The sequence below is a fragment of the Eutrigla gurnardus genome (genome assembly GCF_963514095.1).
Source record: "Eutrigla gurnardus genome assembly, chromosome: 22".
Classification (NCBI taxonomy): domain Eukaryota; kingdom Metazoa; phylum Chordata; class Actinopteri; order Perciformes; family Triglidae; genus Eutrigla; species Eutrigla gurnardus.
Genome location: NC_139933.1, coordinates 9349819 through 9371833, shown reverse-complemented (window position 1 = coordinate 9371833; position 22015 = coordinate 9349819). Strand labels below are relative to the sequence as shown.

The following is a 22015-nucleotide window of genomic DNA, read 5'->3' as shown; positions in this document are numbered from 1 at the left end:
AACAGAGATCACTGTTCTTATTACTTCTAGCTTACATGTATATTAATTAATAATAAGCCTGGGACACCAGAAAAACATAATTCATTCAAAGCTGCAATAACATTAAATAGTGTACAGACCATATACTAATAGCGTGAGGAAGTCAAGGCAAGAATGAAGGTTAAAAAGTGTGGTGATGAGTCAACGCCCTGGTTCAACGCCCTCCGAGTCAACAGGGGGCGCTGTGTGACCACAACACTGCTTGAATCTCAAGAAGGGAACGCTCATTGGCTGTTTGCTCTGTTTTGGGTCCTGCTTGTTTCCGATTGGTTGCTGGCATTCTACATGTTGTCGGCCAAATGAAATGAACGCTTTGGTCAGCGTGTTCTACTGAATAAAGTAACGGCAACAATTTCACCTATTGAATATTTATATATATATAGTTTAAAGACCGCTAGTTCTTAAGTTGCTTACGAACTTAAACATGTTGCTATTTTAGCTAACAAGCTAATGTTTGCGGAGTCACGTGGATTTATCTGACGTCCCTAGTTTGCATACAATTGCGAAACGACTTCTGCTGGAAACACGTTTTGTTGGAGAAAAAAAATGAGTGGAACTGAAGCTGTGACCGAAGAATCTGGTCGGTATCATTATATACGTCTTCTTTTCATAATAACTTGAAATTGAAACCCAATTTACTAACTGAAGAAAACACTTTGCTTGTCAATCACAAGTTGATTAACTGACTGGCATTTTGTTCCCTGCCTGTGCTGTAACTACAGAGTGGACCCAAGCAAACCTCCAGAAGCTTCTTGCTGCAATGAAGACCAGCATCGCAGCGAATGACATAATGATGCCGTATACCAAAGGACTAAAAACTATGAACTGGGAAGAAGTGGCTTTCCCCCCTTTCTCTCCTGAAGCATGTCAAGAAAAGTGGAGACAGATTTGGCAGAAGGTGAATCACAGTTTAACTCTAAACTTCCCGTTGACCACTTAAAATGTTTACTACAATATCACATCATCACTTCAGTATTTAAACCCCTCATTTGTTGCAGGTTGTTTTTTGTGGATGGGATTTTTTTTCTTCCTACTTTTAGTTCATCGTAATATCTTTGTTGTTTTTGCTCAGATGCGCAAGATTCGGTCCCTTGCAGAGCTCATTGTTGAAGCTGAAGATGTCATTTCCAATCCTGAAAAGGACAGTAAGGTAAACACAACACACTCAAGCTGTAGAGAGCTTTATGTGTACAAAATTGTTCTGTAGAAGGTTTTAAATATCATCTAGGTCACTGTTTCTACTAATACAAGTCTCCTGCAAAACGATAATGAATCATCCCTCTTTAAACATGCATTCGGTGGAGAGTTCACCTGTTTTACAGATGAAGAGAGAAGTCTGGATTTATTGCTGAGAGGCTCCTAACATGAATAATACCACTTATTTCCCCCCCTCAGCTCCATCCAGAGCACCCGAAGAGACCCTGCCCTCCAAGTGCTATCTTTTTTGAGGAGAACTGTGCCAAGTATCAAAAGAAGAAACCAACGATGAGCCGCAAAATGGTTTTCAAGATACTAATGAAGAAGTACCAGGCGCTCCCAGATAAAAAGAAGGTACAGTCTGTGTAAAGCTCCTGCTAAAACGGCAGTTCTTCTCATATGGTGTTTCAAATAACCATAAATGACTGTCTTTTTCCAGGCTCAGTATGTGGAGAAATTCAATGTGGCAATGGATGAATACAAGAGCAGGATGCAAGTGTTTAGGTAGTAAATTAACACACATACCGTACCTTTTTGTACATGTGATTTGGCAGGCTGCCCATGTGAATGCAGTGTCAAACTAATTATTTGCCTCTTAAGTAAACAATACAAGAAAAAAACAAGGTATAGAGAACGGCGGAGCTACCAGAAGAAGAAGAAGACGACGACGGAGCTCTCTGCAGACTCTAATGTAAGTGATGGTCATATGACGTAGTCATGAACTCGCATGTACAATTTGGTTAGCTGGGTTTATTCTTTTTACCACAAATACCTATTAATATGATTTAATGCAGTTCATACGACCATAGTTATTTGGAATGGCACACATTTGATATCAGTTATATAACACGGCTGACGAGGTTCTAATTCTTTATTAAATATTTTTAAATTGTGTGACCTCTCTTGCAGGGTGAAACTGAAGATGAGGAGACCAAGCCTTCGAAGCCTCCTTTGTAAGCCCACACACACACACACACACACACACACACACACACACACACACACACAGGTATGGAGCTTACTGGACATATTCGGCCGTCCCAAACTGTGTGGAACTAAACTGACTTCGTGTATCTTTAGAAATGGCTACAAACTATTCTGCGAAGAACAATGTGGGTCCATGCCGACCGTCCCAGGATCTAATTATGTGAGTGTGTGGGCCCAACGTTGGCGAGACTTGACTGACGGACAGAGGGAAAAGTACAAAACACGCTGCAAAGGGGTAGGAACTGTTTCATAAAAAATGAGCTACAATATATTAGCATGTTGTTTAACTGTACAAAAAAAAAAAGAAAGATCTGAATTGGAATATTTCTGTAATTTCTTTCAGTTGAAGAAACTTTATTTGGAGAAGCTGGATACAATGCTAAAGGCAAGTAATGTACACGACTACACTTGCAGCATTGAGATGAAGCTGTGAGACTTTGTGTGTGATAGCATTTGTGTTCTTCAGACTTTTGATGAGGAGAAGCAACAGCAGATCCTGAATAAGAATGGCATCAAAAGAGCTGACATGCATAAGGTGAGTCGAGTGATTTCATGCTTAACACTAGATCTGTTAGTTAGTCCAAAGAAGTTTTTTTTTTTCAGAAAGTGTAGACGTGCCGTCACGAAGGTCTCCTTTTCCAAATATTTTTTTCATTAATATTCAGGCCCTGGTGAAAAAAGACAAAATACGATTTATCGGCGAGCCCAAAATGCCATCTCAGTAAGCATACATGTGCAATACAGCCTTTGTTCCTTTAAGATTACCCAGAGTTAATTCATACTTGCAACAAATCAAACCCTTGGTCGTCTACCTGCAGACAAACGTGTAACTGAATATCTCTTCACTCTAGACGTGGTCTTGGATTTTACTGCAAAAAACAGATGGTTCTTCTGAAGGACAAATTCCCGAACTCAAGGGATCGCTTCCGCAAGATCAACCAAATGTGGCTGGAGCTCCCCGACAAGGAGAAGAGTTGCTATAAAATGGAACTAGAGGAACACATGAGAACATACTCGACGATGCTGCAGAAATGGTTTAGGGTATAAAGAATCTTCTCCTTTTTAATATATTTTTTTAAAATGTAAAACTGAGAGGTCCTTTTTATAAAATGGAGCCTTTTACATTCTTCAGAGATTGCCGACAGATCAGCAGCAGTTGTATCTGGCACATAACCCCCATGTAAGTACTTACACAGATTTAAATATCCATTTGTTTTTCTTACGTTAAGTGTTTCTGATAATATGCACATCTTTGCAGAAATCTAAATACCTTAATGTGAACCATTTGGACGTTTCTGAGGACGACGCTGCTTCCTACAGACCATCAGTAAGTCAAAGTGTTGATACAACACACGTAAAGTAATATATTCTTCTTGACCCCCCTGTCATGATGTGACCAATGCAAAGCCCTCTGCAGGTTGTCTTATAGTGATTTTTAAAAAATAAATCTAATCTGAAAATATTCATGAGGTTTACTTACTCTTACATAAATTAATTACATTTTTGCTGATTAGTTCGTAGGTAAGTTGTAGTTTGGGGTAATCATCTAATTTATGTTCAGAAATAAGAATCATTGAGAACGATATGATATAAAAAATAGAATTTAAAACATGTATATATTTTAAAAGCTCTTATTTCCAGGCCACATTTTTCATATATCATGCAGGATTCGGAAGATGAAGCCATTGAGGACAGCAGCAGCAGCAGCAGCGATGAAGAGCTGAATAATTTGGACTCTGATGAGGTTTGAACGCTACGACATATTTCTTTGTACCTTTTTGTCATTCATTTTAACTCCAGATGTTCTAAATATCAACTGTTGATCTACAGGTTGACGAGGAAGAAGACCGTGATGCCGCCATGTTTGCGGTGTTTTAAAGGTGATCAGGTGGACAGCGGAGTTCAGAGTACAATTCTGGATTCGCGACCGTAACCATGATTGGATTACAAAGTGCCTGAGGACCCCAGACCCCCAGGGGGCCACCCACGCATTTGCTTGTTGTAAAGTACTCCTACTGTGTGTAACTATGCACCACTAAAGCAGCAACTCATGTGAGGGTCTTACAAGTATTTGTATGTATTATTATAAACATTTAACGGTCAAAACTTGTTTAAAAATTGACTTCAAAATTAAATGCATGTCTAGGTCTTCAAAGGTGTGTCCCGCTTAGTTACCTAATTTAAAAAAGACCTCTGCAACCATCTTATATTGTTCTTATGTTCGTCATTAGTTCAAGTTAACACACAATAAATCTGGGTCTTTTTGATAATTACTATTGAATTTTTTTCCCACATTGCTGATTGAGGGAATTAAATGATGTTCTTCTACTTTTAAAGGATGAAAGCGTGTATATGAAAATGTTTGAATACATCAGGGAGAATTTGCTTGTCAATACTTGGGATTGTCTGATTGTATATTTAACGTGTTCAAATATTGTGATATATGGTTACCAAGCATTTTCATTGTGTGGAGAAACGAAATACTTTTTTTTTTTAATGTTTTTTTATGAACCTTTCTGCATGTTTGCAAATCCCAGAAACATTTCTAATAAACATGTTACATAAAGATGTGATTCATCTCGGATTGCCTGATGCAGTGACGAAGTAACATTGCACAATCCAGACCAGGGTTTTAAACACAAAAAAACAATGGTTTATATGACTACTACAAAGCCGAACAAAAGGCCGATTTAACCCCTAAATCGCACAGGGTAACGCAGTCACATGCTGGCCTGGATGATGAATACATTCACATTGGGGTTGACTGAGGGAAAAGCCCCGGCAGTGCTGCAAAGGAAGCGCTCGGTGGGAAAACTCGTGTAGCGATCGATTGCTACTGTCTGATCTCCGTGATGTAAAGATGGATGCCTGCCGAAATAGGTAAATAAACACGATTTGCTCAATCGAACGACCGTCGTTCGGCGGGGTTCCTCGTAGATGTGGGTTATATTTAGGGGTACTGGCGTCGTTGGGAGTCGTTCGGGGGTTCTTCCGGGGACTTGAGAGGCGAACCGCCGCAGTGCAGCAGCGGTGTTGGGTTCGAGGACGAGCCTCGCACTGCTCAAATCTAATTCTTCCAACAGCCGAAAAACCGTTCAGTCACTCACAAACGTGTTACATTGTTCCTGTTCGCTCCGTCTCGTCCGATACGTTTGACACGTTTAGCTCGTATCCGCCGTTGACCCGGAGGATACCGCCTCTCGTAGCGTTAACCTTCCTTGGTATGTTCAATTCCTCCAGCCTATTCATAGCCACGCTCTTTGTTTTCCTCGGCAGGGTTTTTTTTTTTTTGGCTAAGCTACCTTCATTAGAACCAGCGGGGTGTTGCGTTCAAACCCAGCTATCGTCACGTTTGTCTGTCCGTTGAGACGTTGCATCGCTTCGACACCCAACTGCTAAGTTCTCTTCTTTGTGTTTATTCGCAGGCTATAAACGTGGGAAAGTGGGTCCCCGGCGGTGTTTCAACGTGCAGTTGTAAGTAGCTGCATCACATCCAAGGCGTCAAATGTTGAACACGCACTTGATTTTTTTTTTTTTTTTTTTTTTTTTTAAACAGGATTTAAAACCACTGTGTGTCATTCCCCTCCCCGCTGCAGCCTTGTTCTGGCCAATGCTTGCTGCGCTACAGCATGACCACAGCAGTGTCGGCTCATCTGGTAGTTCTGGCAAATGAAAATGGAGGAGGTTTCAATGTCCAGCCTGGACAACAGCAAGCTGGAGGTAAAAGTAGGCCCACAGTGTGACAGTTTGCTGAAGCAGTCTTGGAAATGCACATTACATACACTGCAGGATACAGAGAGAGAGAGGCGGTCTGACTCGTGTCTCTTGTTTCCCCGGCCCTTCCCTGCCAGGGACTAGCTCAGGACATCCTGTCTGACCTGGTGGAGGATGCATGCCTGGGTCTTTGCTTCGAGGTCCACCGGGCCGTCAAGCAGGGCTATTTCTTCCTGGATGACACGGACCAAGAAAGCATGAGGGACTTTGGTGAGCACCTGGTTGTACTGGTTCCCTATAGTGACATAAAGGTGCCATGTTTCTTGATTGAAGAAAAACTGAATGAATATATGACACTAGATAATAACGAAGGCCAAGGACAAAGGAGGCAATTACATCTCTCTGTAAATCAACAGAATGTGTGTAATTCAAGGACTCCCGCAGCAGAGCCGTTTATCGCTTGCTTTGAATTTCCCAGAAATCGTGGACCAGCCGGGATTGGATGTGTTCGGCCAGGTGTACAACCAGTGGAAGAACAAAGAGTGTGTGTGTCCCAACTGCAGCCGGAGCATCGCTGCCTCACGCTTTGCCCCGCATCTGGAGAAATGCCTGGGGATGGGACGCAACAGCAGTCGCATAGCCAACCGCAGGTAGGAGAGTCAAATGGCAGCTTTGTGTACTTTGTGGCACCTCAGCCTCCTGCTTCGAACAACGTATAGTCCCTTTTCATATATTTCACAAAACGTAAAACCAATCTTACGTAATAGTTTCAGATTAGAATGTGTTCCTCTTTCTTTTTTCTTTTTTTTATACAGAATAGTCACCGGTAACAACACCAACAACAAGTCGGAGAGTGACCAAGAGGATAATGACGACGTCAATGACAACGACTGGTCTTACGGGGCAGAAAAGAAAGGTGACGTTCTCGTGCTGTATTTGATGTCTGTTCAGTGATGCTGGATGCTGATTTCCAATAACGATAAACTCTAATGGTAGTTACTCAAAATGTTTCTTTTGAATCTGACACAAATGTCTTTCTTTTTACAGCCAAGAAAAGGAAATCTGATAAGGTACTTTTATTTCCCTCTAAATTATTTAATATAACCATATTTTAGTATTACGCTGTTTTATTATCCCTGTCATTAATTGATTTATGGAAACACACAGATCATACTTACTCGGTATTCTTATCCCAACACAGAATCCAAACTCACCCAGAAGATCCAAATCATTCAAGCATAAGAGCAGTAAGTGAAACTTCTTCTTGATTTCTGCACTTTTTAATTTGTGTACACAGCACTTAATACACTGTTCAGTTTCATGGAAACCCATCACATTGTTGGAACGTTATTTTTTTAAGATATTAATATATTGAGCATCTGTCTCTTAGAAATCAGAGAAATGATGAAATGCAGTAAATCCTTATTTCAATGAATGTATGTATCTTGTGTGAGTGAGTGAATGACATCCAGCCTGCCGGTTAATCCCACAGGCATGATGGGTCCGAGACGCCGCATGGACAACCAGGAGAGCCCGCGCATGCTGATGAAAGACGAGGCCTTCCCTCAATGATGCACTCGGCCCACCAACACACATTCTCTTACCATTGTGCGTGCACGTACACACAAACACGCACAAACACACACACACAAACGGGAAGACCAGTACCACTTCACCCTCAGTTCTTTATGTTGTGAAATCAATGGACGTCCATGTTATTGGTGACACACATGGTGTTTGCTGCTCTGCAGAAGCAGTCCAGACCTCCCACTGTATACTTGACAGATTTTTTTTTTTTTTTTTCACAAAATCATTGTACCAACACTCATCTCTTCTTTCCATTTTAGTTAATTTTTGTCTTTGCTGGAGTCCAATATAATGAATATCACCATGTAGGATTTCACTGCACAGAGGTAGATTCTGGTGTCGTTCATTCAGCAGCCGAGCAGAGGCAGCTCAACGTGTGCACATACAGTATGTTGTTTGTTTTAAATACAGAAATGATTAGGTGTACTTCTATTTCCTCACCTTTTTTTAAAAAATCTCATTCTTTGAAAAATAATGATAAAGACAATCATTCCTAATGGTTTGTCTTTTATTTTCACATTTCTCTGTCATGCTCATAGTTCTCCAGTTGAATCACAATACAGTGATGGAGCGAGAACTCTCACTTTGTTATTCACCTGTGGAAACTAGGTTTAAAAAAAAAAAAAATCAGTAAATTACCCTTAATTGTACAAGCAGGTATTTACTGGAGAGCAGGTTTGTTTAATTTTTTTTTTTTTTTTGGTGGATAGGTCTGCTTGTTTTCTAGCATTCAAAAATGTCTTTGTATCATGTGTTTACATTGTAAAGGGTTACATATATCTTTGGTGTGATGTGATAGTGTAAATATTCCAATAGTTGAATTGCTGCTATCATGGCTCAGTTTGTTTCATCTGTCTAGCATAATAAATGATTTGTTACCTGTCGTTACGTCTCGTGGTAACTTGGAACTGAATGTGCGTTTTGATGGTAACCTTGCTCAAGTACCAAATGGCCAACAGGGGACGCTGTCGATCAAATGAGGAAAGATGTTCCAGTTTTGATTATTTTAACAAGCTCATTATATGAGACATTACATGTTGCTTTGTGAACTTTTTCTTTCTTTTTCTGAGTGATGCGCTGTCGTAGATCTTATTCTTGGGAAACTGAGACATAGTTCACGCAAAAGGTCACACTGTTGGAGATTTTAATAAAACTAAAGGTTTCTGCATCGAGTTCCCAGAACTGAAAACTGCCAGGGGAGCCCGTCATGCTGCCTTTAGGTGCTCTTCCTAACCTCGGACATCTGAGGTTTGATACATTTGTGAGTTGGTGGACTAAATCATTGACATCAAATAAGATCAACAAATACATTGATTATTATTATTATTATTATTATTATTATTATTATTATTATAGTTTAAGCTACAGTAGTGAAAATGCAAATGTAAGTGAAACATTACACAATGGTGCATCATGCAAATCAAATAATATAATTATTACAATAATGTAATATGTAATACCATCAGTTATCATATAAGAAATTAATATATCATTCATTGTTTTGAGCAAAAGTGTGTTGGAAGTTAAAAAAGGGACCCAAATGCTCTGTAATGAGAGAAGCTTATCCCAGCGCTGGAATGCTGGTTGGTTTCTGTGTAAGGAATGAAGGTGTCATCATGCACAGTCTGCTGTAGGCACTGAGGTCAGTTCATTCACCATGCACTCAGGTGGTGTCTATTAACCCATACTAAGATCTGACAGGTAGGCTTATGTTTTTGAGGAGTTTTGAGGGAGAAACAAAGTGGCATAATGGCAAAATGAGGGGGATGGATGCCAATAAGTCACATCTTAGTCCATTGCAAATACAGGCTTTACATTTTCTAATCAAACACAATGAAACGTTAGTTTGGGCGAGGGTAATTAAACATGAATCCCCGCGGAAATGTGCAACTTCAGAATATCCGATATCCGTGAAGGCAGCATTCGTGTGTGCGCGCTGTGTGTGTGTGTGTGTGTGTGTGTGTGTGTGTGTGTGTGTGTGTGTGTGTGTGTGTGTGTGTGTGTGTGTGCGTGTACGTGGGTATGTGGGAAGGCAGTTACAACAAGAACACTTATATGAGTATTCCTTTAGAGACACTCCGGTTCTCGCAGTAACTTCAGCCTCAAAGTGAAATAACGGCTGTTTCGCGAAGTTGAGACGTCAGAACAAGGGGGGGGAGGAGGTGACAGCCAACAGAACAGCCACAACTCGCTGTTCCAGAAAACGAGCAGTTGTAGGCAGAAGCAAATCCCGGAACTCGAAACGGTCGGAAACGGGCTAACAGCAGCTAGCTTTTTGTTGACAGTGTGCTTGCTGTCAAACCACAAACCTCGTTAAAAGTAACTCTCGCTACTTCCGGACTTGAACTCGCGTGCGTTCGTTTACCCGCTTGCTCTCGACTCGCTTTCGGACCGAGGTTTTTGGTCAGAAGTTTCCACCACTTTTCAAACACTTGTGGAGTCTGGAAGATGGCATCAAGAGGAGGATTCAATCCGATGAACGTGAACCCCATGAACGTCGGGCACGCTGCGGGTATGCGGATGCCGGGTATGCCCCAACCTCCGGCGGGATACTCCCGGAGCATGAATAACGTCCCCCAGTACCCCCAGGTTGGTTTTTATGATGACGGTCTTCTTGTGGAAAACTTGGTAAATGTGGGCGTTATCTGTGAAGTTAATGTTGCTGTGCTGTTGCTTTTAAGAGTACACACAGTCCTAAGTTTGGATGGAGAAAAAACTCTTTATGTCAGTCACCTGACATCAAAGAAAGAACAACCTGTAACTGTACTAACTAACGCTAGCTACTGTTTTAACTACCAAGGTGTGGACACTACTTCCGCGTTTGAATAGACCATGTAGTTCCTTACTGCCACCATCAAATAAGAGTGTAATGTCTACCTTAATTATGTTTGATGAGTTATCATTAGTGTAACAAATAAAGGATTTGTACATGTGCAATAGAGAGGATCACGTGGCTCCTGTCAGTTTACCACCATGTGCAGCGTTGTGGGGTCTGGTTTGTTAGAGCCATACAGGTTCAGATATACATTTTTTTTAATGTTAAAGAGGAGATAAATTAATTAAATTTATGTCAGATTATAATTGAATTGTATAGCAAAATAAAAATGTAAAATGGCCATTATAAACACACAGACGTACACGATATTTATACAAGATACACCTTTTAACTACCCAGTTAAAACTACCAAAGTCACGCACAATGTACCATAATGGAAACACTATTTTCTATCCTCCATCTAATTATTCTTTCAATCAGGTATCAAAATCATCACAGTGGGAGCATAAACCCTTCTTTTTAAAAAAGTACTTCAGCAAGAAAATATAACTAAGGCATCCACATTATTTTAATAACTACAAATTCATTTCAAAGGAAAGTAGTTAGTACGATAAAGCTCTCATATTTTCAGTACTTGAAAATACCCCAAATCATAACTTCACCTTCCCTTTTTGTCTTTAGCGCCCAGGGATGCCATCCAACAGAGTCGGGGGCCCCATGGGGTCAATGGGAAGTCAGCTGCCTGGTCCTTCTTATGGCAGCGGGAACATGCCCATGCGGCAAGGCATGGGGCCTCCAAGCATGGATGCTTCGAGGAAGCGGTTCCTTCATCTGCATCAACAGCAGCAGCAAGAGGCACCGGGAGGCCTTAGACGAGGGTAAACTGTGGAGAAGTGAGAGTGTTTGTGTGTGAGAAGCAGAAGAGAGTGAGGGGAATAATGCCAAGGTTGATTGATCAAGAAAAGCCTGCGACCAAACAGGCAACATCGTCATTGAACCTATGAATGAATTTCTAATTGTTTTGTCTAGAAGGCAGTCCAAAATCAATAAATTCATTTTATGATGATTTTAAAGTGGAGGAAATCAGCAAAACTATACTTTTATAATAATAATTACATTTGAATTATTAAATTACTTAATTTATTAAGATTTTACTAACAAATTGATTGACTCAACAAGTCAACAACTTAACAATTAATAAACCCCAACCTCCTTGCACTTTGAAAACCCATAAACTTATTCATGCATTTCCTCCACCATGTAGGCAACTCTTTTTTTCAAAACATAGAGATTCATAACTATTTTCTGACTGTGACTGGCTGAAAAAAACACGGGTGGAAAGACAGTTAGATTTCTTCAGAATATTGTTTTTTTTTGTGGCTTTTTATGATGTAATGATACCAGAAAAGTTTTCAGAAGTATCATGACTTCTGAAAGAGGAATGTGCTTTTCTTCCTTATTGACTACACAGATTCTAGAAAACAACATTACTTTCAGGACCTTCCTAGTGAAGTTTTCCTCAGCCAAGTTTATGTACGCAAGTTATATGCAAGTTATAGTTAATGGAAAAACCAAAAATGTAATCTTGTCATTGTTAATATATATTTCTCACATAAAACCACAGAAAGCATATATCCATAAATATTAAGCGGCTAATTTTGTCGGTTGTGGCTCCTTAACAACACCGCTATACATCCAGGATGTGTTTTTGTCTCTGCGCTCTGTTGGTGAAGGGACACATCACGCAGACACGAGGATAGGAGTATCTCATGACTGGCCTTTGCTTTCAACGCAGCACACGCGGTTATTTTTGACTTCAAACTGCTCAGTGGCACCACGCTCATCAATGTGGCCATCACTGATGTGGTTCCATCCACAACGAGCCTCTTGTCTTTAAAGCGTTATCTGATAATAACATCCCCAGTGTTGTAGGATCTGCGTACCTCGGTGCCAGAAGCAACCATCTAAATTCTCAGTAAAGAGCTTGGCAATTCAATTTAGTCGTAATGAGGGGGAACTGTGTCATTTAATTAAAAAGAACAAAAACCGCTTTTATGAAGTCAGTGGTGATGATGATGATGATGCGTCAGAGCCCAAGGTGCTCATTGGCGTGGAGTTAATGAAAAGATTTTGTTATTGCGCTATGAAGTTTTCACAAATGATTGATCATCGCATGGAGTGAATGAGGTCTTTCTGTTGATCTTGTGGCAGTTCCTTGCAAATTGGTTAACACGGGCCGTTCTTTTAAAAGGGCAAATGCTAAATGATGACAACATTGCTAACATAGTACAGTATGTCCTTGTTTGACTAAGTCATATCCTTAGCCTCTGGATAGTCTATATTTAGAGAGAGAATGTAGTTCAGTGGTTGATTCATGTGTTGGTGTTTGTTTATTTATTTAGCAAAAAAAGAACATAGTAAATAATTTGTTTATAATCTTTTTTTGTGTCATTTTTAGGGCAAAAAGACGTAAGATGGCCGACAAGGTTCTCCCACAGAGGGTAAGAAAAGTTTCAACCCCTTAATCACACTTTAGATGGATTAAGTTTGTATTCTCTTCTCTGTTCACGCTGTGCTTTTGGCTCCTCAGATCCGAGACCTGGTCCCAGAGTCCCAGGCCTACATGGATCTCTTGGCGTTTGAGAGGAAACTGGATCAGACCATTGCGCGAAAGCGTATGGAGATTCAGGAAGCCATTAAGAAGCCCATTATGGTACCTCTTCACGTTGGTGCATTGTCAGATTTTAAGTTAATGAAAAGGGTATTTTTAGATAATGTTCAGGCTTCAAGAAGCGCCACCTAATCACAAATTTAATGTTATGTTAATACTTGTGAATCCCTTGTGTTTAGGACAGTAGGCAATCTGAACTCAGAGGGAAAAACTGACAGTATAGGGAGAGAATTACAGGCTTTAAATACAAAAATGTATGATTTCATAACTTCCTTAGGAAATATAACTTTAAACTGATTCCCATGTTGTGTAAAGAGTCCCAATTTCCAATTATCATGATACTTATTCAAGGTTATCATGGTTCATTTGTGTTTGAGAAACCATTTTGCCTGGAGTTATTGATATTTCTGCTTGTTCAACTCTATGACACAGCAAAAACGGAAGCTCAGGATCTACATATCCAACACGTACACCCCCAGCAAGCCGGAGGGCGAGGAGGCAGAGAAGATCTCCTCCTGGGAACTGAGAGTGGAGGGAAAGCTTCTGGAGGAAGTACGTGGACGACTTTCTTCATTTGAATAGCCTTGCACTGTTTCGCCATTATCCCAGCGTGGTCTTACTCCAAGTATTTCAGTCCGTGTTATTGTTGTTCCTGAGAACGTCAGTCATTTAGCTCTGCTCTGTCTGTGTCTTTGGCTTCGGACCACGCAACCAGATGTGTGTTTACAGCTCTCCCCTATCCACCCCACTACGCCTTCCACACACTCACGCAAGCTCATGTTCTCTCTTGAAACAAGGAATTGAAACCACTGGCCGTTACATACCGTGAGCTGACAAGCCTCCCCTCCCTCCATCAATTCCAGCGCAACTCATTGTGTCATATGGGGCCACATGAAGGAGGATTTTCTTTCCCAGTTAATTTTTTTTTTCTCCTCTGGCCCATTTGGTTTAGGCATGCGTAGGAGTTTTGCATGAAGTAACAGAAAAAAAAAGAAAAGGGATGTGAGGGAAGGAGTGAAAGGGGTCACGTTGTGCAAACAGGCTTTAACAGGGCTTCGCAGGGAGTGGGGGTGCAACAGCTTTTTCTAGTTGTCTACAGTTTTGTGCTTTGCCACCCCCAATGTGGTGAGAGCGGAACAATGTGGTCTGCAACAGCCTGACTCGGCACAAGAAGAAGATATAGATAGATAACCAAAGTGTCTCTTCACACTTGCACTTTTTTTTGTTTCTAGCCTGGCAAGCAGAAGAGGAAGTTCTCATCTTTCTTCAAAAGCCTGGTGATTGAGCTCGATAAGGAGCTCTATGGACCCGACAACCACTTGGTGGAGGTATGACATCATTTTCAAGGCATTTGATGCAACCAAACAGAGTTCGGCTGGAATCACTAAAACTTTTGGAAGCGATCCTTTTTTCTATTAAGGGCTCTTGAAAGATACCCCACTATGTTTTTATGAATAAATATATAAATATCAGGCTGGTAGTAATTGGTACCAGTATTGTCTTGGCAGCATTTGCTTGCATGAATCCACCATCTGTATTTTTTTTATTTTGTTAACATATTTCAGATTTAGCTTTAGCTGTAATTGAAGTCAATGAGTAGAGTCTGATCTTTTTATTTCATCCTTCAGTGGCACAGAATGCCCACCACTCAGGAGACGGATGGCTTTCAGGTCAAAAGGCCTGGGGACGTGAATGTTAAATGCACCCTCCTGCTCATGCTGGACCACCAGGTACCACCCGCCCTCTCTTTACCATCTCTATAACAACCGTATGCCTGGACGGTACCACTTGGTTCCCTTTTTAACCCACACTTTCTTCGCTTTTTTTCAGCCCCCTCAGTACAAACTGGACCCACGGTTGGCTCGTCTGCTGGGCGTGCACACGCAGACGCGGGCCAGCATCATGCAAGCTCTCTGGCTTTACATCAAGAACAACAAGCTGCAGGACTGCCATGAGAAGGAGTACATCAACTGCAACCGCTATTTCAGACAGGTAACGGAGTGGTTCTTAGTTGCTTTGACATTTGAAAATACTTTCAGACTCATTTGCAGTATATCAAGTGTGCAGAGCCTTGCAAATGTTGAGGGTTTTTCCCCCTTCAAACTCGTCATTTGTACAGTTAATAGAAAGAAGTACCATGATTTAAACCATCTGTCAGAATTGTAATAATAGTATGATTATTATTAATTTCAAGAATAGATTTATTCCTAATTTGTCATCACATTGATAATTTGTAGTTCAGCTGCATTGTGTGATGTTCAACTAATACACATGTATTATATTGTTTTGTTTTATGTGAGGAGACAAAATCATAACAAAACTTCACCTTCATCGTGTCAAAACTGCTCTGTTTTATAACCGCATCTGTTCAGATCTTTGGCTGCCCTCGCATGAGGTTCTCCGAGATTCCCATGAAACTGGCCGGCCTGCTGCAGCACCCTGACCCCATTATTATCAATCACATCATTAGGTAGGAGGGTGTGGATCATGATCTCTCTTTTTGTGTTTGTGCATGCGTAACGTGTGGGAGTGTTGAATCGCCAGTGTTCTCAGGATCTCATTCATTAATCGAGAACGTTGCTCTTACATGTTTGCATCGACATCACTCTTTGCTTGAATTCTGTTTTGCTGTATGCGCAGCGTGGACCCCACAGACCAGAAGAAGACTGCATGCTATGACATTGACGTGGAGGTGGATGACCCGCTGAAGGGCCAAATGAACAGCTTCCTGTCCTCTACAACCAACCAACAGGAAATTGCTGCCCTGGAGATAAAGGTGGGGCCTGCCACTCAGTCACAGATGATCTGCATCTTGCTGACTTTTAGGAGAATATCAACAGATAACTTTTTGGTTCGCTCATTTATTATTGTGCTGGTTGTGTTCACTGCAGATTCATGAGACGATTGAGTACATCAATCAGCTGAAGACCGAAAGAGACTTCATGCTGAGCTTCAGCAATAAACCACAGGACTTCATCCAAGACTGGCTCAAGTCTCAGTGCAGAGATCTGAAGGTAAACATTATCTATTGTAACTTATGTGCATGAAAACATACTTGAAACTATTTTGTATGTGATGGGGATTATGTGGCCAGCTCACCTCTGCAAATTAACAGCTGACAGATCACATAATATGTGACGAAACACATGGAATAGATAAACATTTTACAACAGAGCTTTAATAGTCAGATGGAAGCAAAAACAACAGAACTTTGCAACTTGTTGTGCTCAAATTAAATAGAGCTACTTTGACGCCTTGACTGCCTAAGTATTCTGTTTGTGAGTTTGTGGTTCCTCGTTTTCAATGTTAAATTCTCTTTTCTTTTTTTTTTTGGTCAGTTAATGACTGATGTGACTGGAAACCCAGAGGAGGAGAGGAGGACTGAGTTCTACGAAGCGCCCTGGGTACCGGAGGCAGTGGGCAGATACGTTTACTCCAAAGTAAAGAATTACATAGCCTCATTCACTACTTAACAATGTACATGTTTGATGGGTGTTATATTTGAGATGTAGATTATTGTTTTAATGTGCACTAACATGATCCTTGTTTGTTTCAGTTGCAGCAGAGAAGACAAGAGTTGGAGCAGGTGTTGGGTATCCGACTCACCTAAAGACATATCCCACTGCCGGTTGAAGATTATTCATCAAATGTTAATGGATACTCAATAAAAATGGAAATTTACTTGGAAATAAATTAGTTAATGTTGCAGTTTAAATGTTCACAAAGCCATCCTCGTTGACGTGGTATGATACATACAATATAATAGTTGTAAAATCAGCACATTATATGGGACCAAAGTGATCAACATGTCCCGGATCATATGTTTTCTTGCATTATTATTTTGAGCCTGTTCAAGGAATATTTGCCTTGTTTTGCAGTATGTTTTGTTTATGGTACAATATGCTTAAATCATTTTAAGCATTGGTGCTGTATAGGTTTTTTATCATCACATTGTGTTGTATTTTGAAACGGGTGTCGGTTTACCTTCACTTTTGAAAGCCATATAATTGAAAAAGGAGTCGTTGTGAAATATATCCATACCGAAAACATTTTACACCAGAAATATATATATATGTATATATATTAATTTCAAAAATATATGTTGCATTTTTTTTATATATATATATTGGTGAGTCGATAATTGGAAGTGAAAGACTTCTTTGCTTTGTAAGAAAGTTTGATTAAGCTCTTGGTGTCTATTGGTGGCCGCTCTGTTAAGGTGTAATTCAGCAGCTCTTTTTTGTACTTCTTGGATGTTTACATGCTCTTTTTGTTTGTTATTGGGGTTGGTGGGGTTAATGTTTTAATGCCAGGAATAGGAACTATGGCAGGCTCTTTGGATTGCAGGGTTCTTCCTGGAAGATCCATACCTACCTACCTACATAAGTTTAAATGTATAATAAAATAGGAAGACAGTTCTAGTGTGTCAACTGAACTATACACCCGTTTGTTGTGTACGGTTTATAGTTTCTTGGGTTAGATTTTTGTTGAAATGCTATTTTGTCATGTTTTTTTATGAGAGGGTTTCCTGGATTTCTTCAAACATGTCAAGTATATAAGGTATACCTGTGCCAAATTATGCTTTGTGAAGAAGTCACTTATAACTTGAGAAATGTTGTTTACAGATATTTTTGTACAGCCTTCCAAACTGTCGCATGTTGTGTATCACTCAATGGCCTTTATCTTTTATACATTTTTTTTAAATAAATATACTTAAATACATGTGTGTGTGTTATTTCATGACATAGAAGCTGGGCCGTGAGTGTGCATGTTGGGGCGGGTCTAAGACCTCAGGTGCCTCTGGGCAGCAGTTTCAACAGGTATGGCTGGTCTTACCTGTCTCATACAGGTACATCCCTCCTCAAATAACGGCCGTCCCAAATACGACCTACGCTCCAATGAGCTGTGTCTCCGCCTGTAAGGTGAAAATGTTACATGTGCCTGTTGGACTAAATTAAGTTTTGAAACTCAATTATATAACTATGTTAGTTAAAAACTATTCAAATGTGATAGCAGCAAAGCAAGTAGGAGCGAAAGCCCTAACAGGCTGGGCTGAAAAAATAATGTGTACTTCTTGGGAACGTCAGTAGGTGGCAACGTGCCCATTTGTTTTAATAATACCATGAAGAAGAAATATTCCGGAAATACGCGTCTCCTCAAGCGGAAGCAGAAAATTCCAAGATGGAGGTGGACGGTGCTGATCATGTAGGTGTATTTTTTTTTTGCCGTTTTGTTGATTTTATTGTGAATATATCACCAAAGAGACGTCACGCTTATGCTTTGAGTCGAATAGTTATCTTAAACTGGTTGCGAGGAGACATCGTCGTGAAACTTTGCCGTAAATAGTGAAATGTTTTTTCATTCAAAGCATAAAAGTGTACGTTTGTATGCTGCCGGTTTGCTGTCTCATTGTAGCTAACCTAGCTAGCATAACTGACTAACTGAGGCTCGCTGTCAATTTTAGGTATAGCTAGTTTGAGCTAGCTACTTTGAATGACCGACAGCAACAATCGGCAAGAGTGTTGTTACGTTTAGAATATACATCGCATGCTAAATCAAAGTAGCTAACATGTCAATTGTCACTAAGCGTTAGCTAGGCTTCCTTGTCTAACCCCTCAACGCGAGCTAGCTAACACTACCGTTAGCTAGCCCAATGTTACTCAGCAATTTAAAACTACCTTCCAGGTTTAGCTAATTTTCCACACACTTTTATCATTGTACTGTTGCACTTAGCGCGTATCACTACTAACCTGCCTTTGCTACGTTTTGTAGTTTTCATATTCTAAATTAGATATCTTAAGGTTCTATTAATGGGCTTTTTTTCGCATTTTGTTTTTACATTTTACAGACCAAACACATTAACAGCGAAGTGAAAACGATGTTCAAATAAATTAAAGCGTGGTTATTTTCATTTATAGATGGAGATGGGGGAGAGTAAAGGTGGCTCGGGTCTCCGGCAGTATTACTTGTCTAAGATAGAAGAGTTACAGGTAAGAAAATATGATATCTGCAAACTTTCAGCCGCTAATATGACTTAAAATGCAAAACAGCTGCTTGCCTGTCATTCCTTAACTGCTGTTTTCTAATCAGCTGACAGTCAATGACAAGAGCCAGAATCTCCGACGTCTGCAGGCGCAGAGAAATGAGCTCAACGCCAAAGGTACACTGTCCTTCATATTTTTAAATGTTATTTAATTCTGTCACACAAAGCTGTATGAGAAGTGTCACCGTGGGGTAACTATATTATTGAAGTACTACTTTTTGTCTCTCAGTACGTCTCCTTCGGGAGGAGCTGCAGTTACTACAGGAGCAGGGGTCCTACGTAGGGGAAGTGGTTAGGGTCATGGACAAAAAGAAAGTGCTGGTCAAGGTTTGTTGTGTTCTTGTACTTTGTACCATCTATTTTGAGTACTAGTTGACAGTTTAATAACATGCCCCATCTTCATTTTCAGGTTCATCCAGAAGGGAAGTTTGTCGTGGATGTGGACAAGAACATCGACATCAATGATGTAAGTATTATAGTTGTTGTCATCGTAATGATGGTTGCTTGATGGAGTATTTGAATAGTTTCCCCACTGTTATTTTTACAATAACAAAACCTGAAAAACAAACATGTCACTTGTATCTAGCCACCAAAACACAACACTGAATAGCCAGTCAATCAAGTCATATATGCTTCCTGGTGCTCTCAGTCATTATTATTAAAGAGGATGTCAGCAAACATTAAACCTCAAGTATTCTATCAAACCCTTTGTCATTTCTGCATCAGGTGACTCCCAATTGCCGCGTAGCTCTGCGTAACGACAGTTACACCCTGCACAAGATCCTGCCCAACAAGGTGGACCCTCTGGTATCCCTTATGATGGTGGAAAAGGTGCCGGACTCCACCTATGAAATGATTGGTGGCTTAGATAAGCAGATCAAGGAGATCAAGGAAGTGATTGAGCTGCCCGTCAAGCACCCGGAGCTGTTTGAGGCTTTAGGCATCGCACAGCCGAAGGTGAGTGATTGACGAGAGAGCAGATGCTGCATAATTGTTTTTCTTTTAGAAATAGAACTGATTGTTAAAGGGGACATTGCTCTTTTTTTTGCCTCCGTTGTAAGAATGTCAGAGAATCTACTCTGGTCCAAATTCAAAAGTATGCTCCATAAATGTCAAGACGTTTCTGCCATGTCGATTAGATTGTGACACTAGGATGCAAACCATGGCCTTTCTTAAAGTGTTTAAAACCATCCTGTATATAGTTGGTTTGCATTGAGGCAAATGGTTTCAGATTAATTGTCTGACACTGATTTCTGCTTTTTCCTTGATGTGTGCAGGGCGTGCTGCTGTACGGTCCCCCAGGTACAGGAAAGACCCTGCTGGCCAGAGCTGTGGCCCACCACACTGACTGTACCTTCATCAGGGTGTCCGGCTCAGAGTTGGTCCAGAAGTTCATTGGAGAGGGTGAGCTCCTCAGTCTCTTTTTAAAATAAATACATTTATTAAATTAATATTCGTTCCAAAAACATCTGGTTGTATAACCTTGGATTATCTCTCTCTTGTGCCAGGTGCCCGTATGGTGCGTGAGCTCTTTGTCATGGCCAGAGAACATGCTCCTTCCATCATCTTCATGGACGAAATAGACTCCATCGGGTCGTCTCGCTTGGAGGGCGGTTCAGGTGGTGACAGTGAGGTTCAGAGGACAATGCTGGAGCTGCTCAATCAGCTGGACGGCTTTGAAGCCACCAAGAATATCAAGGTGAAATAAGCTTTAAGTTTGACCAGTGCTCGTCTATCAGCAACCGCATCGAGTTGTGTGTGTGTAGTCTTTTAGTCAGAAATTTGATAACATAAAACATGTTTTCTAACATGCATTACAATTCTAACATCATTGTTCAAACTTTATATAGATATTAGTACGCGTATCAATTTTTGGCATCAGCAAGTACCCACATTTAAGTACTTGATCAGTGCATCCCTCAATGTTTCACAGTAGGAGTTAAAGTCTTAAATTAGTTTTTTTAAACCATTTATTTACACACCTCAAATATCCAAGGATGATGCATACAGACTCGCATGCAAAACTGTAATCTGTGGGAAGCCTGGAAGAGAAAAAAGATCTTCAGAATAATCTGTAGAAATGTTTGTTTTTATGGGAAAAGCTCATGGTATAGTGATTTTGTTTTTCTACTGGCTATAGTGGTGTGTAATGGCAATTTTTAATTGGGACTAAATTTCACTTTCAGGTCATTATGGCCACCAACCGTATTGACATCCTGGATTCGGCTCTGCTCAGACCCGGCAGGATCGACAGGAAGATTGAGTTCCCCCCTCCAAATGAAGAGGTAGTTACTTACCCAGCACATACACAAATGTATACATGCTGTGGGTTTTTTTGCAACTAAGCATATCTTAATCCTGCACCATCAGGCCCGTCTGGACATCCTGAAGATCCATTCCAGGAAGATGAACCTGACACGTGGCATTAATCTGAGAAAGATTGCAGAGCTGATGCCCGGAGCCTCTGGTGCTGAGGTCAAGGTGAGAATTGACACACTAAGTGGTAGCAGTTGGGTCTTTGAATGAAGGTCATTCATTTGATTTTGTTGTCTGTATTTCTTTCTTTTTTTTTTTAGGGTGTTTGCACTGAGGCGGGGATGTACGCGCTGAGAGAAAGGAGAGTTCATGTCACCCAGGAGGACTTTGAGATGGCTGTGGCAAAGGTTTGTGTAAACACTCTTTTGTTCGGTTTCATTTGGCTCACTTATCTTAGTTTCCTAGCCCTTTTCATACCACTGTTCTTACCTACCTACTTGCATGGAGCATCCCATTGTCCTGAGAATAGTAAAGCTAATTCCCCACCTCTTTGTGTTCTCTTAACCAGGTGATGCAGAAAGACAGCGAGAAGAACATGTCGATCAAGAAGCTGTGGAAGTAAACGGGCCTTGTGTAGTCTTTCACACAATGAGAACACATATGTATATTTTCCTTCTTTTTCTTTATGGTTTGGTTTATAATTGTCATTCTAGAGTAAATGGTTTCCCCAAATAATGGATGTCTT

The 22015-nt window shown here is 40.6% G+C and overlaps 4 protein-coding genes across 5 annotated transcripts; all 4 read left to right on the top strand.

The window, feature by feature from the left end:
• The first annotated feature begins 339 nt into the window (after positions 1-339).
• On the top strand, positions 340-4767 carry LOC311032899 (nucleolar transcription factor 1-like). Its single transcript, XM_084039977.1, has 16 exons — positions 340-619; positions 762-937; positions 1112-1189; positions 1435-1590; positions 1676-1740; positions 1837-1927; positions 2146-2189; positions 2317-2458; positions 2567-2608; positions 2690-2758; positions 2889-2944; positions 3075-3264; positions 3356-3403; positions 3482-3550; positions 3890-3967; positions 4054-4767. Exons 1-16 carry the CDS (start codon positions 586-588, stop codon positions 4099-4101), a joined length of 1386 nt encoding a protein of 461 aa, XP_083896103.1. The 5' UTR covers positions 340-585; the 3' UTR covers positions 4102-4767.
• Positions 4768-4972: 205 nt separating this feature from the next.
• On the top strand, positions 4973-8408 carry atxn7l3b (ataxin 7 like 3b). Of its 2 annotated transcripts, none has more exons than XM_084039915.1 (9): positions 4973-5103; positions 5649-5697; positions 5820-5943; positions 6075-6207; positions 6416-6587; positions 6753-6853; positions 6985-7007; positions 7139-7184; positions 7430-8408. In XM_084039915.1, the coding sequence occupies exons 3-9, from the start codon at positions 5893-5895 to the stop codon at positions 7507-7509; spliced, it is 606 nt and encodes a 201-aa protein (XP_083896041.1). In that variant the 5' UTR covers positions 4973-5103; positions 5649-5697; positions 5820-5892; the 3' UTR covers positions 7510-8408. The 2 variants fall into 2 exon arrangements, with proteins under 2 accessions (XP_083896041.1, XP_083896042.1); XM_084039916.1 differs by having other exon boundaries at positions 5780-5943.
• Positions 8409-9643: 1235 nt separating this feature from the next.
• Positions 9644-17693, top strand: smarcd2 (SWI/SNF related BAF chromatin remodeling complex subunit D2). Its single transcript, XM_084040326.1, has 13 exons — positions 9644-10113; positions 10982-11178; positions 12759-12801; positions 12891-13013; positions 13404-13523; positions 14204-14299; positions 14600-14701; positions 14802-14963; positions 15344-15441; positions 15612-15747; positions 15863-15985; positions 16310-16411; positions 16528-17693. Exons 1-13 carry the CDS (start codon positions 9973-9975, stop codon positions 16579-16581), a joined length of 1497 nt encoding a protein of 498 aa, XP_083896452.1. The 5' UTR covers positions 9644-9972; the 3' UTR covers positions 16582-17693.
• A 388-nt stretch (positions 17694-18081) lies between these two features.
• Positions 18082-22005, top strand: psmc5 (proteasome 26S subunit, ATPase 5). Its single transcript, XM_084040226.1, has 12 exons — positions 18082-18176; positions 18890-18961; positions 19062-19131; positions 19244-19341; positions 19424-19480; positions 19741-19971; positions 20292-20418; positions 20523-20713; positions 21201-21299; positions 21385-21495; positions 21591-21677; positions 21839-22005. Exons 1-12 carry the CDS (start codon positions 18153-18155, stop codon positions 21890-21892), a joined length of 1221 nt encoding a protein of 406 aa, XP_083896352.1. The 5' UTR covers positions 18082-18152; the 3' UTR covers positions 21893-22005.
• Positions 22006-22015: the final 10 nt, after the last annotated feature.

What these genes read in the sequence shown, in the direction of transcription:
- LOC311032899 (XM_084039977.1), top strand. Translation starts at nt 586, where the DNA reads ATGAGTGGAACTGAAGCTGTGACCGAAGAATCTG. An exon ending in GGAGACAGATTTGGCAGAAG is followed by an intron (nt 938 to 1,111) that starts GTGAATCACAGT and finishes GTTTTTGCTCAG; the next exon opens with ATGCGCAAGATTCGGTCCCT. An exon ending in ACAAAACACGCTGCAAAGGG is followed by an intron (nt 2,459 to 2,566) that starts GTAGGAACTGTT and finishes AATTTCTTTCAG; the next exon opens with TTGAAGAAACTTTATTTGGA.
- atxn7l3b (XM_084039915.1), top strand. Translation starts at nt 5,893, where the DNA reads ATGAAAATGGAGGAGGTTTCAATGTCCAGCCTGGACAACAGCAAGCTG. An exon ending in TTACGGGGCAGAAAAGAAAG is followed by an intron (nt 6,854 to 6,984) that starts GTGACGTTCTCG and finishes TTCTTTTTACAG; the next exon opens with CCAAGAAAAGGAAATCTGAT. An exon ending in ATCATTCAAGCATAAGAGCA is followed by an intron (nt 7,185 to 7,429) that starts GTAAGTGAAACT and finishes TTAATCCCACAG; the next exon opens with GCATGATGGGTCCGAGACGC.
- smarcd2 (XM_084040326.1), top strand. Translation starts at nt 9,973, where the DNA reads ATGGCATCAAGAGGAGGATTCAATCCGATGAACGTGAACCCCATGAAC. An exon ending in GCAACCGCTATTTCAGACAG is followed by an intron (nt 14,964 to 15,343) that starts GTAACGGAGTGG and finishes GCATCTGTTCAG; the next exon opens with ATCTTTGGCTGCCCTCGCAT. An exon ending in TTGCTGCCCTGGAGATAAAG is followed by an intron (nt 15,748 to 15,862) that starts GTGGGGCCTGCC and finishes TGTTCACTGCAG; the next exon opens with ATTCATGAGACGATTGAGTA.
- psmc5 (XM_084040226.1), top strand. Translation starts at nt 18,153, where the DNA reads ATGGAGGTGGACGGTGCTGATCAT. An exon ending in AAAAGAAAGTGCTGGTCAAG is followed by an intron (nt 19,342 to 19,423) that starts GTTTGTTGTGTT and finishes CTTCATTTTCAG; the next exon opens with GTTCATCCAGAAGGGAAGTT. An exon ending in AGAACATCGACATCAATGAT is followed by an intron (nt 19,481 to 19,740) that starts GTAAGTATTATA and finishes TTTCTGCATCAG; the next exon opens with GTGACTCCCAATTGCCGCGT.